At 38.2% G+C, this 14,522-nt stretch overlaps 2 protein-coding genes across 3 annotated transcripts; one reads left to right on the top strand and one right to left on the bottom strand.

Annotated features, from left to right (window-relative positions):
- The first annotated feature begins 365 nt into the window (after positions 1-365).
- alkbh7 (alkB homolog 7) lies at positions 366-3,394 on the top strand. The gene is made up of 4 exons (XM_082139334.1): positions 366-723; positions 2,402-2,575; positions 2,671-2,795; positions 2,934-3,394. The coding sequence occupies exons 1-4, from the start codon at positions 451-453 to the stop codon at positions 3,052-3,054; spliced, it is 693 nt and encodes a 230-aa protein (XP_081995460.1). The 5' UTR covers positions 366-450; the 3' UTR covers positions 3,055-3,394.
- A 67-nt stretch (positions 3,395-3,461) lies between these two features.
- Positions 3,462-13,986, bottom strand: gtf2f1 (general transcription factor IIF, polypeptide 1). 2 transcript variants are annotated; one of them, XM_082138917.1, is made up of 14 exons: positions 13,790-13,986; positions 13,206-13,247; positions 12,973-13,019; positions 12,792-12,864; positions 12,486-12,679; positions 9,026-9,196; positions 8,695-8,900; positions 8,466-8,619; positions 8,291-8,349; positions 8,052-8,183; positions 6,904-6,977; positions 6,613-6,754; positions 5,649-5,781; positions 3,462-4,237 (listed from the first exon to the last, which is right to left on the bottom strand). In XM_082138917.1, the coding sequence occupies exons 2-14, from the start codon at positions 13,215-13,217 to the stop codon at positions 4,033-4,035; spliced, it is 1,602 nt and encodes a 533-aa protein (XP_081995043.1). In that variant the 5' UTR covers positions 13,218-13,247; positions 13,790-13,986; the 3' UTR covers positions 3,462-4,032. The 2 variants fall into 2 exon arrangements, with proteins under 2 accessions (XP_081995043.1, XP_081995044.1); XM_082138918.1 differs by having other exon boundaries at positions 6,907-6,977; positions 13,790-13,985.
- Positions 13,987-14,522: the final 536 nt, after the last annotated feature.

The raw sequence follows: 14,522 nt of genomic DNA, 5'->3' as shown, positions 1-14,522 counted from the left end.
AGTATCATGTTGTCTTGACTCGATGAAAACTGCATTGCGCAAATGAAACTCGTTTAGGTATGTAGCTGCAAGCAGCTCCATTTGCAAAATAAATAACACTGTTCTAAAACTAACGAAATAATATTTGTAAAACTAAAATTATTTTTATTTAGTTGTGTAACTTAACTTCTCATTAAAATTAGCATTTTTACTGGATTACAATTGCTGCTTACATTTACAATTTCCCATAAAATCGGATTTTTTTCGTTGAGCACAATATAATGATAGATTACTGCTCGAATGAAGAGGATTCTTTCTTATACTGTCTATGAGAGGATTGAGTGAAATACTTCAAGTCCCAGAATTCTTAGCGAATTAAAAATGGCGCCTTGTCATTGACAGTAGAGACACCAGTACGCTGAAATTGTGAATATTGTCTGTTTTAAGGCGTCCTCATATGTCCTCGACAGTATGACACTGCTAATTAGAGTAGGGAAACAAGTACAGAGGAAATCTCTCCAATTGTATAGGTTTTCAACGGATAACTCGGCACTACGAAAAGGGCCCGAGTGCAAAGAGGAGTGTAAATGGTTGTGTGGATCGTCTCAGGAAATTCTGTCCGCAGTGCGTGGACAAGTTGAAGTTAGGCAGAACTTCATCAGCGAAGAAGAGGAGAATGCAATTTTTAAAGAAGTGGAACCAGGCCTTAGAAAAAAGCGATATGAATTTGACCACTGGGACGATGTAAGTAACACGTACGTGTTTCTAGCTATACTGTGTACATACTGACAACCAACGTCATTTCATGACAAAACGTACTCGTATTGTACCAATTGTTTATGTACAGTGCTACTTAACGTTAGCACTAACTACTGGTAGTAGGCCATGGGTAATGCTTCTTGAGTTTAGTTACGACCTACCTGTACTTTTCAAGTGAACCCACAAACCGCTTCTTAAAAACGTTGAAATAATTATGTGTAGGAAAAGCCCTGCCCCTGAAGCGTTGGCCAATAAGAAAGACCAATCAGTCGGCTCTCTTCCAATGCTGTGAGTTTGGGGCGGGGCTACTTCTGAAGAACGGAACAGAGGGAAGTGTTTGGGAAACCTGCTTGAAAACAATCGTTTCTGTCATTTGGTAGTGCAACTCAATTCACCCACCCACCAAAAAATACATATAAAAATACTGCCATAGAAAAACAAAGGCGGGACTTTATTTCGTTTTTCGTATATTATGCATTTTATGTGGACTAGTTAAATTTGTTGAAAACAAAAAGTAATTAAAATCTTAAACAATTTGCATAATTAAACACAAATTAATTGACATGTCTGGAATGAAAATGTTTTTACACATAATCAAAAATATACCTATTTATTAAATGCAACTCGTGTTGCTAATACCAAATAATGTAAACTTATTTCTAGTATGTTGTATTTGTAACATTTCTACTGTTTGGCTATTAACTACTTTCACCCCATCTTCCAATTCCTCACTCATGAGAGACATTATGAATCAAGCATGTCTGAAAGAAAGTCAGGAACGTGGCCCTCCAGGATTTGAACAGGCATCAGGCTGTGCATCACCTTAAAGGGATAGTTCACTTTGAAATTAATTTTTGGTATGTTTTAGCTTACCTCAAGGGCATCCAAGATGTAGGTGTCTTTTTTTCCGCAGTAGTTTCAATTTTGATATTTTTAGGTCAAACCGTTCTTGTCTGTCAGTCATATAATGCAGGTCTATGGTCACGGTCTCAAAACACAAGCACAGAGTCCAAATTAAAACAATTCCCCGTCGTCCAAATTAAACAATTCCCCATCGTAAGTACACATTGATGGCCTAAGACACGAAACGAGCGGTTTGTGTGAGAAAAAGAACAGTATTTATATCGTTGTTACCTCTTATACGCAGACATGTCCGAGTGATCTGATCTGACGTGTACGCAGACTGGTGCATAGATATATACACACTAGATGTCGCCTTGTCTACGGCAGTTCATTGGAACGAATGTCTTTAAGGCGACATCTAGTGTATATATATCTATGCACCAGTCTGCGTACACGTCAGATCAGATCACTCGGACATGTCTGCGTATAAGAGGTAACAACGATATAAATACTGTTCTTTTTCTCACACAAACCGCTCGTTTCGTGTCTTAGGCCATCAATGTGTACTTACGATGGGGAATTGTTTAATTTGGACGACGGGGAATTGTTTTAATTTGGACTCTGTGCTTGTGTTTTGAGACCGTGACCATAGACCTGCATTATATGACTGACAGACAAGAACGGTTTGACCTAAAAATATCAAAATTGAAACTACTGCGGAAAAAAAGACACCTACATCTTGGATGCCCTTGAGGTAAGCTAAAACATACCAAAAATTAATTTCAAAGTGAACTATCCCTTTAATCTCTTTCCCACTCAGGCTATCCACGGCTACAGAGAAACAGAACGGCTGCAGTGGGGAGTTAAGTGTGAAAGCATCTTGAGGCGGGTGAGAGTAGTTGCATTTCCTGAAGGCAGTCCACTGCTTGGGCCGATTCATGTTCTGGACCTGGACAAAGAGGGCTATATCAAACCCCACATTGACAGTGTGAAGGTCTGCCTCTGAGTTATTTGTACAGTATCGTTCTCCACAGTTAAGTTATTTGTACATTATTTCTGTTCTCCATGAACGTTGCTTTCTCTTGTCAGTTCTGCGGAAGCACTATTGCAGGGCTGAGCCTGTTATCCGATAGTATTATGCGTCTGGTCCCAGAAAATAATTCCACAGATTGGGTGGACTTGCTTCTGAGCCAGCGCTCACTTTATATATTAAGGTAGTTACCCAACATTTCATTTTTTCTTGTTATTTACATAATTTGCATCCACAGAACAACTAAATTGCATTTTGCTCACCACAAAATGTGAACATCATTTAAAAAAAATTGTAAAACACTTTTTGTTTATATCAACAGGGATGATGCTCGTTTTAAATTCACCCATGAAATCTTGAAAGATCAAGATTCCTTTTTCTCAGGACACAAGATTCCACGTCATCGCCGCATCTCTGTGATCTGTCGAAACCTGCCTGTGTAAAGGAATTAAGACTGGACTGACCATAGCACCTGTCTTGGAAACACTGTGGCCCACTGGTCTAGAAGTCGACACATTGTTCACCTTTCAGATACTCTCATATGGCTCTAAAAATACATCAATCAGATGCATTTGTCCAGGAATAACCACAAATAAAACGTGGAAACAACTGGTAGCATTACTTGGTAACATTCAGCTCACTGAAATGTGGTTTAAATACCTCTGGAGTATTATGAAGGGGAGGGATATGATTTATGTAATTTACAATGTAAAATGAGAAAAGGAAAATCATTGAAACTGCTTCTATTTATAATGTCTATGAATAAATATTTTCTGCTACCCACTATTGTGGCTTTCTTCAAATAAAAAATTACTACTGCATTTATAACAAATGAGCACAAACACTGGTATTAATTCTAAACAAATTTAATGTACTACCAAGGAGAAAAAACTCCTGCAAAAGTTGTAACATTTACAGCTTTTAAACAGTGCAGTTAAAAAAAAAACTAAAAAAAAAACAGACAAATGAAATAAGAAATGAATGTGCAATAAAAGCCACAAATGCAGCTGCATTCTCTGGATAAAGTCCCTCTCAAAATTAATCAGTTTTCTTGAAAAGAATCTTGAAAGAAGGGTGTTACCCAGTGTCTCTCTGATACTAAACTTGTCATTAAGAGGCATGTGAAATTTACAAACACATCTTTCCAATATCCGTTATAATATACAAAAACATACTCCTATCTTTCTTCTCACCATTTTCTTTGTCGTTTTACTCTTTAGACCTCCAGCACTCTCATCTGTAACTCAATTAACAGTATTTAAGGACTACTGTTAATAAATGCTGGATGATTAAAAGCAAAATGACAACAAGAAAATCAGGAAGTTTCAGACCAAATAGGTCTTGAACTAAATAACTTGTATTCTAAAAGGAGAGGCTGCTGGTGATGGGCGCTCAGTGTTTCACTCTCTCCTCGGTTGGGTTCACTCGGTGAGGTAGAAGTGCATCTTCTCATTGATGTTCTTCCTCTCTGGGTTAAGCCTCTTCAAGATCTGGGCAAGCACGTTGACTGTCTGCTCGCTGCTGAGGCCTGTGCGCTTAGTCTGGAACTTCTTCAGCAGGTCTTTAGTGGTCATGGGCTTCCTGATGAGATACCTGCGCACGGCATCTTCTGTCAGCTGCACATCACTAAAGGGGAGAAATGGATTTTATTTATGCATGATGAAATAAGCAAGACATAATATGGTTTGTGACTATGGCAGAACTTGTCTGCAATTCGGAGGGAAAAATAGGTATGCAATATGTTGGAGATGTGTGATGTGTTGAGATTTAGCATAAACTCTGAATTATGGGTGTAATACACACACAGTGGCATACTGTTACTGTTACTACAGCACTGCATGGTTTAATGTAAGTGTAACTGGGTCCAAGTTTCATTGAATAGAGGAAATGGACTGCACAGCAGGATAATGGAGAAAAGATGGGACCCATAGCTGGGGAAAAAAGCGAGCTGAAGATTGTCTGAATCTGGGGAGTCTCGAGGCCTAGGGAATGTTTAAATTCACCATGAAATAAAATGAATGTGCCCTTCGAATCTTTAATCAAAATAAGTTCCCCTCATCTCTTCACTGATTATCCATTTACTGGTGCAATGGTGAAACAACCTGTCACTCGCATGACGTCACAACAGTAGCAAACCACAACCATCCAGCGATCCAATCAATTTCCAATGGACAAAATCATGCCCCACCCTACATTTTTTTCTTGTTCGAGAAGCCTTTTAACTTGGATATACATAACAATAGGTAAGAAAAGACTATATATATCAACTTAAGTTTCATGCTGACATAAGGGGCTTTCGCACCAGAAAGTTCTAGGAACTAGCCACCAGGTTGGTTCCCTTATTAATGGTTCCTTAGTAACATTTCCTGGTTGCATTCGCACCGTGTTGTTGTGACTTTTATTTTGATGGCGCGACGGACCTTTATTTTGACGGCGCTGGAGCCTGAGCACAGTGCTCGCATTCTCCGTGTTCATTAGTTTACGATCTGTCTAACAGTCCTGTCTAATACGTTATTAGATAGAACTGTTATACATAGAAAGTAGACAGTATATGAAAAGGTATTAGCGTATGCTGTGTGGTTGCTGTCCAGTGTTGCTGGCTGAGCAGAAATACATAATCATGTTTGGCTTGGTCCCCTCAAAGTTGCGTTGGATTTTCTCCTCAGCATTAAGGTTAAGAGGCCCATCTATCACGGTTTTCCATGTTCGTAGAGTTAGTGTGTGGAGTAAATATATAGGCTATAATCTGTGCGTTTACACAGCTTTTTAAAAAAATGGCGGGTGCTGGTGATTCGCGTGCGTTCGGCCACTCAGCGTACACTAATGTCACTGGTAGTTCCTATAGTGCTGGTTTAGACCCTACTCTAAAGTAGGAGCTAAATCAGTTCCTCCAAAAGGAATTCCTTAAACTAAATTCGTTCCTAGTTCCTGCGGTGCAAACATGCCAAAATCCGTGAACTTCCACCATTATTTCTAGGAACTATGAAAAGGTTCCTCATGTGCGAAAGCCCCTTTTGAGGAAAAAAAAAAAAAGTACCTGGAGCTGGGGGTGGATTTCCCTGATACTGGTTGGGGTGTGCTCTTCCCTGAGGAGCTCTGAGGGCTGGGCTCCATCTTTAATCTCTTCGCAGCCGGAGTCTCTGAGCTTGGTACTGTCGTCTGCCGCTTACCTGAGACAGAAGAGCGTAAACACGAAGTTGAAACTTTGCCTAAACCTTAGCAGTGCAGAGACACAGACAAGATGAAATAAGATACTAGGCAGATAGTATAATGTAATGGCGTATTAATGCGTTAAGGGAATACTCCACCGAAATATTTATTCTCTCATCATTTACTCTCCCTCATGCAGTCCCAGATGTATATGACTTTCTCTCTTCAAATAGACAGAAACTCTAGGTTTTAAAAAAAATAAATGTGCAAGCTCATTGTGAAACCTGCTCAAGGCTGACAGTCCTGTGCTTCCACGGCACTTCTCGTGTGAGATTCACAACACGCTTATGTCATGTTTCACAACATGCTGACATTTATGTCAAGCGTGAAATCTTATAACAAGAAGTGATGCTTCAGTTAAAAAAAATTATATATATATATATATATATATTATTCGTCGCATTCACTTTGGAGGTTCCGTGCACTTGCGTTATAGGGACAAAAATCTTTGTGTTTATCTGAAGAAAGAAAGTCATGTATATCTGGGACAGAGGCTAAAACTAAGAGAAAAATATGCGCGTTCGAACGAAAACGTATTAGTGTGTAGGAATTTTTTTCATTTTTGGGTTGAGTATCCCTTTAAGTGCCAAGTGTGATTAAAAAGTAATAACAACAATAATAACAGTAAATAAATACAAAAATACAATAAAAAAAGTGTGTAATATAATAATATAAAGTAACTGAATTCTTTTTACTTTTCTCCACAATTTTATATATATGTGAATAAATCAATTAACTAATCATCATATCATGTAATTAATTTAATTGAAATTGAGTTTCTTTGAGTGTACCTTGTTCCAGTTTGTTGGCAGCGGCACGCAGAGTGTTTGAAGTGGCAGCGTTGTCGATAGAAGGTGTGCCAGGTCGACTTCCTGTTTTTGAACTACCTGCTGATCCTCGCCCACCCCCTCGCTTAGGAGGTGTGCGCTTCTTCTGTGAGAGGGGAGACAACAAGAGAGCACTGTACCACAGATCCACATGAAAACCCATCAGAAAAACAACAACAGCTTTTCTCACTCTCTCCCTCTCATTCGATTATCTTTCCCAAACACACGCACATACACGCAAATATAGGCCATTACCACCATGAACAGTGCTGAAGCTGCCTCTCCTTCAATATCACTGTCCTCGGAGCTGTCTGACTCGCCACTGCTGTCTAAAACAACACACAATGATTTTTACAAAATGAAAAAACAGCAATACTAATAGTAATACTAATACCAAGAACAATACCTATAAAGGTACCAATAACGATAACTATTTTAACATCCACACAAGCAAACGGTAACCTTGTTTGTTCTAAGTGCACACTGAAGTTTATCGTCTGCTGTTTAAATGCCTCTTTAAAGCAGGATGGTTTCTGATTTGTTGTCAATGTTTTTATCATTCATCAGATAGAAAAAAAATCATTCTGGAACAATCACTCCAATGTCATCATTTAAAGTTGTGGTGTGTACTATTCTTTTACATTTAGAATTTTTTTTTTTTTTTAAACTATGTCTTTATTGTTATCGTTATAGTTATTGTCCTTCATGTAAAAGGGCCTTAAAGGGCTAGTTCACCCAAAAATGAACACAAAGGAAGATATTTTGAAGAATGTTTGTAACCAAATAGATCTCGGGCCCCATTGACTACCATAGTATTTTTTTTCTACTATGGAAGTCAATGGGGCCCGAGATCTGTTCGATTACAAACATTCTTCCAAATATCTTCTTCTGTGTTCAGCAGAACAAAGAAACGTATACAGGTTTGGAACAACTTGAGGGTGAGTAAACTATGACAATTTTCATTTGTGGGTGAACTATCCCTTTAAGAGTAACACTTAAAAAAATATGATCAAAAATATTTATTCAAAAACAGAAATAAACCACTAAGAAAAGCTATTTGGTAATGCTTTTTTAAATGCATTTTATAAGTTGCATTTGAAATTATTTCATGCTTTACTATTGCATTTATCTAAACTTTTTAACATTACTTGAACAGTTATGAATGTCTATTTTTTTGTCAGCTTTAAGGTGGTTTATTATTTTACTGTTACACATTTTTAAACATTAAATTAAACATTTTAAATGAGTCTCATTTAAAAAAATACTTTATATAATTTTTTAATGGTTGATAAATGAGTCCATTTTATTTTCATTTTTATATGGCACAACTAGACTTCAATAAATGTAATCATCATCACTGTGAAATACAATGAATAAATTGTCAATTTCAGTGATTTTTGTACCTTTCTTTTTCTTTTTTTCCACCTGCACTGGTGTCTTCTTTCCATCTTCCTCCTCTTCTTCCTCCTTGGCATCTTCCTCATTCTTGTTTTCTTCCTCACTCTCTTCCTCACTTTCAGACATTTCATCAATTCCTGAAAGAAAGCCATTAGAGCGTCACAGAGTTGCCTCAAATAAAAAATCTGCATTAGATGAAAGTACATTCCGCAAACAAAGGGGGAAAACCCCTTTAGTCACCAACCTTTAGGGACGTCCTCTCCCTTATTGGGCTTGGTCTTCTCTTGCTCCTCTTCTTCAGAACTAGAGAGCAAAGAAAGGAAGATGATAATGATTAGACTGCAGTGACCATGAAACGAGGGCTGTTTGCATGTGGCAACAGTAACCGTGCATAAAGATTTGTGCATCATTGGAGTCACCTGCTCTCATCAGACATGTAGTCCACCTCCAACCCCTCAAAGTCGCCATCATCACTATCCTCAAATCCTTCAAAGTCACTGCCCTTTTTCTTCTTCTTCTTTCCTTTGCCTTTGGGGCCTTTGTCCTTTTTACCTTTCGACTTGGCTTCATCATCTGCATTGAAAGAAGACATTTAGTTCAGAAAGTCCTACATGTGACACTCCTCTTCCTCTCAGACCCTTTGCTCACCTTCTCCGTTGCTGCCGTCGCTCTCATCGCTGCTCATTTCCAAGTCATCCTCGAGGTCATGTATGCGCAGGTCTCCACCCCTGCCTCCCTTCTTCTTCTTTTTCTTCCCTCCTTTTTCTCCTTCCTCATCATCCTCGTCTCCTCGCTCCTGTTCTCGGAAACGTCGCTGGAGCATGATACTGAAGTGGTTCACCACTTTGTTCCTCCTATATGCAAAAATAAGCAGAGGTGATGTTTGAGCTTTAGACACATTTACAATTTTCACAAACTTGCTGTCTAGGAGTGCCATCAGGGTTATTCCCATGAACGCAACCACTCAACCTGCCCTCACCTGCCCCACTCTTCCTCTGCCTCCTCGGCTGTGAGCGTGCGGTGTTTGGCCTGCGGTGTGAAGTTATACCAGGCGTGCACAGGAAACGCCTCAAATGCACCATCGGCACACTGCGTGAAGATGTAGTAGGACGCGTTCTCTGTGACTCCGCCTTTTTTCAGACCCTTGAATCTGAGTGGTAGAGGCGAACATGAGGTGTTGTCCAAAGGCAATGCAACACAAACACATTTCACGCTATGAATAAACACACTTGGCCGTATGGATTCTGTTTTATTTCTTCTCAAATTTCATGTTTTCTGTTTAAATCTTTCTGCATTCCATATTAATGGTTTAATGAAACTGTACAAGCTTTAACAATAACAGTGCATATAAAATGCATATGATTTCTTTCTGATATTCTGTGTTGTTTGTTTTCATTTGTCTGGATTCTATGTTTTACTACTTCATAAAAATGTGTTATCAAAAATTGTGGTAATCAAATAAATGCATAACACTTTAACAAATTAATGAATCTTTTAAAATGTAATCAAGTGAAACTTGAACAATTCCTTTCAAACTAAATGCTACAAAACAGAGGTTTATTGTTTAAATTAAAGTATGGATGAATAATGGTGTGGTATTCCTTAAAGGTACACTATGTACAATACATCATCACTCCTTTCAAAACTTGTTTTTGTCTCACCCTGATTCACTATGGTAAGCATGTTATAAGTGTTTATGGAGTATCCAGTAAACTATGGAGTGCCGCAGGGATCTGTGTTAGGCCCTCTGTTATTCTCAATATATATGATGCCACTTGGAAATATTATAAGGAAACATGGAATTAGTTTCCATTGTTATGCTGATGACACTCAAATATACATTTCATCACGGCCGGATGAAAACGCAAAATTTTCCAAATTGACAGAGTGTGGTAAAGATATAAAAGATTGGATGACGCGTAATTTTCTTTTATTAAATCCAGACAAGACAGAGGTAATACTTATCGGTTCAAAAAACCGCCCACAAAACCTCGCACAATACAACTTTAACATCATAGGATGTCCTGTTACTTTATCCTCTACAGTAAAAGACCTGGGTGTTATACTCGATTGCAACCTGTCTTTTGAAAATCATATTTCATATGTTACAAAAACAGCCTTTTTCCACCTTAGAAACATTGCTAAGCTACGTAATATGCTATCAGTTTCTGATGCAGAAAAGTTAGTTCATGCATTCATGACCTCGAGACTAGATTACTGTAATGCTTTATTAGCTGGTTGTCCTGCATCCTCAAACAAGCTACAGTTAGTCCAAAATGCCGCCGCTAGAGTTCTTACGAGATCAAGAAAATATGATCATATAACACCGATTTTATCATCACTGCATTGGTTACCTATAAAGTTCCGTATTAATTACAAGGTATTGCTACTGACTTATAAAGCCCTAAACGGCTTAGCTCCAGTCTATTTAACGGATCTTCTATCGCCCTATAATCCATCGCGCTCTTTAAGATCACTAAATTCAAGGCTTTTGGTCATACCTAGGATATCCAGAACCACCAAAGGAGGGAGAGCATTTTCACATTTGGCTCCAAAACTCTGGAATAGTCTTCCTGATACTGTTCGTTGCTCAGACTCGCTCTCCCAGTTTAAAACTAGATTAAAGTCTCATCTCTTCAGCCAGGAATTCATATAATCCTACAGTTCAAACTACAATCCGGCCTCTAGCTCATAAATGCCAGAGGAGAACTGGCCCCCGACTGAGCCTGGGTTCTCCCAAGGTTTTTTTTTTCTCCATTAGGTCACCTGATGGAGTTTTAGGACACCATTAGGTCACTTGATGGAGTTTTTCGGTTCCTTGCCACTGTTGCCTTTGGCTTGCTCAGTTGGGGATATTTTGGGGATATTTCATTTAATTTTATCAATCAATAAATTCCTCTTGAAACAAACTTTGTTGTATTATTTTAATTTAATACTGTGAAGCTGCTTTGATACAATCTGTATTGTGAAAAGCGCTATACAAATAAACTTGACTTGACTTTATATTGTAGATGCGACAGGATGGTTTTCATGGGAAATGGCGTACATATTGGAATCACATGTTAAAAAAAACTAAAAACACTGAGCACAGTAGAGTCTGCTGGCAAAAAGAGAACGCGCAGAGCTTGTAATAAAATCAGAATCGCTACTGGCTTGGCTTTTCGGAGATGGCGAGAACTGAGGGATTTGAAATGTTGTAAAAGCGACAGACACAAATTGCCATGTTGCTCTCTAACAGAGTTCGTTGTAAAGCATTATCTATTGTGAAGGGTCATTTTATTATGGTTGATGTTGTAGCGCTGATTGTGTGTTCATGTCCTCAGATAGTGGCTGTGTCCGAAAACTTAGGCAGCTGACTTGTTGCCTCTGCAGGCAGCATTTGCACACGAAGGCACTTCACAAAACTGATTTCAAAGAGACTGCAGTGTAACGGTTTAATGATCTACAACAAAATTGAGAGAGCTTTGGAGATAACTAGGCAATTAAGCATCATAAAAAAAGAATTCACTGAAAAATAAATGAAACTTTCATAATTAGTTTTGTTCTAATTTCTATGCATGCAAGAGATAAACCCATGAGCTTTTATTTTGATGAAAACTGCAGTCGAGCTTTTATTTTGGCGAAAAACAAGTTTACAAATGCATCTCTTTCCAAATCTAGTGAAATTATGTAATCGTCAACTATGCAAATGTGAAAATAATAATGCATAACTGGTGCTCTCTACGTTCCCAAATGCATGCTAAACTCAACACAGATAGAGTTCACTGCATTCATTCACACACAGTGAACTGAAACAGAGCTGATCACGTGCTCATTGCATCAACCAAGTGCAAACTTCTCTTTGCACAGCGCAAACAGACAAGCTGCATCTGAAATCACATACTTCCCTGCTATATAGTAGGCGAAAAACAGTAAGTGACAAACAAAGTATGTCCAAATTCACAGTACTCATAAAAGACTAGGCCTTTTATGTTATTATGAGAAGTTTAAATATATTTCCAGGCGCCACAGTCCGGTTAATGAATGGGAAGCATTGAAATCTATTTGTGGCAGTCAATGTTGATATTGTGGCGGGCCGCCACAGATAAATCAATGTATGGGACACAAAATGTAGTCTTTCTGCAGTATTGCAATATTCATAGACACTAGTCCATAATTGTAATTTTATTAAGTGTACAGCCCTACTTTTGATTTATTCATCCAAATTTTGCCAACTTCCACGGAATTCTATTTAAATTCTATTTTTATTACTGGATTCCACAGTTCCGTCCATGTTTTCCGCATTGTGGAAATTATAGGACCCTAACATAGAATATGGTGACAGAACATCAATTATTTGCTTATTAAGCATAATCATTCTAAGAATGTGTAGCTAAACACTCAGGAATTACTCAAGAAAGTGGCAACTAGACGAAAAGAATAAAAGCAGAGACGTGTACCTTCTTCCTGCCTTGCCATTCACTTTAAGGATCCAGGGCTGGTCCTCCACCTTGAACTCCTTCGTAACGATGCCATACTTCTTTCTCCGTGATTCCTCTCTCTGTTTCTTTCCAAACTCACTGCCTGCCGCCCCATCCTGAGTCTCCTCCTCACCATATATACGCCTATTGCTCATGTCCCGCTCCATACGAGCCTAAACATGATGGATGGATGGATAGATACAATTTAAAAAAAGAGAAAACAAATGGAAAAAGACAGGAAAGAAAATATGGCATAGAATAAAGTAGTGGCCAAAGCTAGATTACCTGTGTCCATGCAGAACAACTGACTTTATCACCAGCATTGAAAGCCATTAAGTTGTATTTCTTATTGGTGTTTCTGTTGGACAAAGTAAGACCTGAGATCAGATATCAAACCCTTTTTTTTTTACAAAGATCACTCTAGTTGAAATGATATAAAATATAATTTAAATAATTTCAATCTTACTTAGGAACTCGTACTACATACTCCGTTGTGGAGGAACTGCTGCTCCCCTGCAAACAATAACAATATCTTAGGGCTGAGAGACAATTATACTTCTAAGAGTTTGTACTGCTGAACTGTACAGTTTGATGATATTATAGATAAAAATGTATATCACTTCTAAAATGACACAATCTGTATTCTGCCAAATCTGACTGGTGTTGAACATGATTATGACTAGATGCTGAGGCACTTACCAGTGACGTCATCACTGCAGAGCAAGAAGCACCCTAAATAACCTGCAAGAACATATAACAAGTTCTTTGAAACGGGCCACCGAATTCTGGTCATGTGATCAACATGTTGGCCCACATTTGTTTCATATTTCTTTTCGTTTTTTTACTTACCTATTCCATACAAAACGTAACTTGAATTTCAGATAAATAGTACTTTTCACATGATACATTGTGATGTGCATTTCAATGGTTCTACGTTGGTATTTTTTTTGTTTTTTTTTGTTTAAGTAACGTTAGCCATGTAACGTTAATAAAGAGGGAAATGAACAGTCAGCAGGTCATGGGTAAATGAACCCATTAATGACAGGCTGCCTCCCTTAAGTTGTTATTGTTAGATTCAAGCTTTAAATAAGTCTTGATTTAAAAAAAACAATGGCAGTGGACAGCACATGTTCTCAATATCCTTATTACAGTGGATGAATTCGCCGACATTGATTTTATTCATTTAACATCCAGAGAATGCATTTAAGGTAGACAACGCGCTAAACTCACCGTAAAATCTTTAGTTGTGCTATGTTGATGTATGTATGAACGGATGTATGTACCTTCAACCGGACAAATAGAGAAGGTCCGATGATCCACTTCACTTAACAATACTTGTAGCACCTCGTCTGGCTGCTGATATCGTTTCTTATTTGGGTATTCGATAAATAGATATAGTAAACTCTCTTTAAAAGGGTACACTAACAAAATTAGGGATAAGATGGAAGCAGCTCACACTCATAGAAACAATCCCCACAACGATGATTCTTCTTCTCTGAGCTTGTCGTTAGTTTCATTGAGACTTACTGCCACCTGCAGCTGTACCGAATAATTACCGGTACTGCTAGTGATGGGCGCTTAAGCTTCGAAACCTTTACAAATCTTTTGTTTCGAATCAGTGGTTCGGAGCCACAGACTGTGAAAAAATAAAAATAAGTATCAATCTACCAAACCCACCTAATTTCCGTAAACGAGCTCTGAGCGAGGCTTCGCAACGCCATAACTGTTTCGAAACGTTTCGAAATTTCAATGGTTCACCGCTGGGGGGCGATGATCTCTGTTAGTCCATGAACCATGCGGACTCATGAGATCGCCCTCCAGCGGCGAACCATTGAACAAGTGTTAAGAGTTTTACGGTTTTACCTGATCTCTGATCAGTTTTATACATTTGTAGATGTTTTAATGGTACATTAGTAAAATAAAAAAGTAGTTAATAGTCTCTTATTGACAAGTTTAGCTGAGCCGTGGAACAAACAAAACATGCCCTGAAAATTGATTACACCGGCACTTGATATT

This window comes from Leuciscus leuciscus, assembly GCF_965113295.1.
Source record: "Leuciscus leuciscus genome assembly, chromosome: 1".
Taxonomy (NCBI): domain Eukaryota; kingdom Metazoa; phylum Chordata; class Actinopteri; order Cypriniformes; family Leuciscidae; genus Leuciscus; species Leuciscus leuciscus.
This window is presented reverse-complemented; position numbering and strand designations above follow the sequence as displayed.

Bases quoted from the DNA above. Each gene is read 5' to 3' on its own strand.
- alkbh7 (XM_082139334.1), top strand. From the start codon at position 451: ATGACACTGCTAATTAGAGTAGGGAAACAAGTACAGAGGAAATCTCTC. The intron at 2,576-2,670 runs GTCTGCCTCTGA...TTCTCTTGTCAG, and splicing joins CCCACATTGACAGTGTGAAG to TTCTGCGGAAGCACTATTGC. The intron at 2,796-2,933 runs GTAGTTACCCAA...TTATATCAACAG, and splicing joins CGCTCACTTTATATATTAAG to GGATGATGCTCGTTTTAAAT.
- gtf2f1 (XM_082138917.1), bottom strand. The intron at 12,865-12,972 runs GTAAGATTGAAA...TTTGTCCAACAG, and splicing joins TATGTAGTACGAGTTCCTAA to AAACACCAATAAGAAATACA. The intron at 5,782-6,612 runs GTACACTCAAAG...CTTCTGTCTCAG, and splicing joins TGCCAACAAACTGGAACAAG to GTAAGCGGCAGACGACAGTA.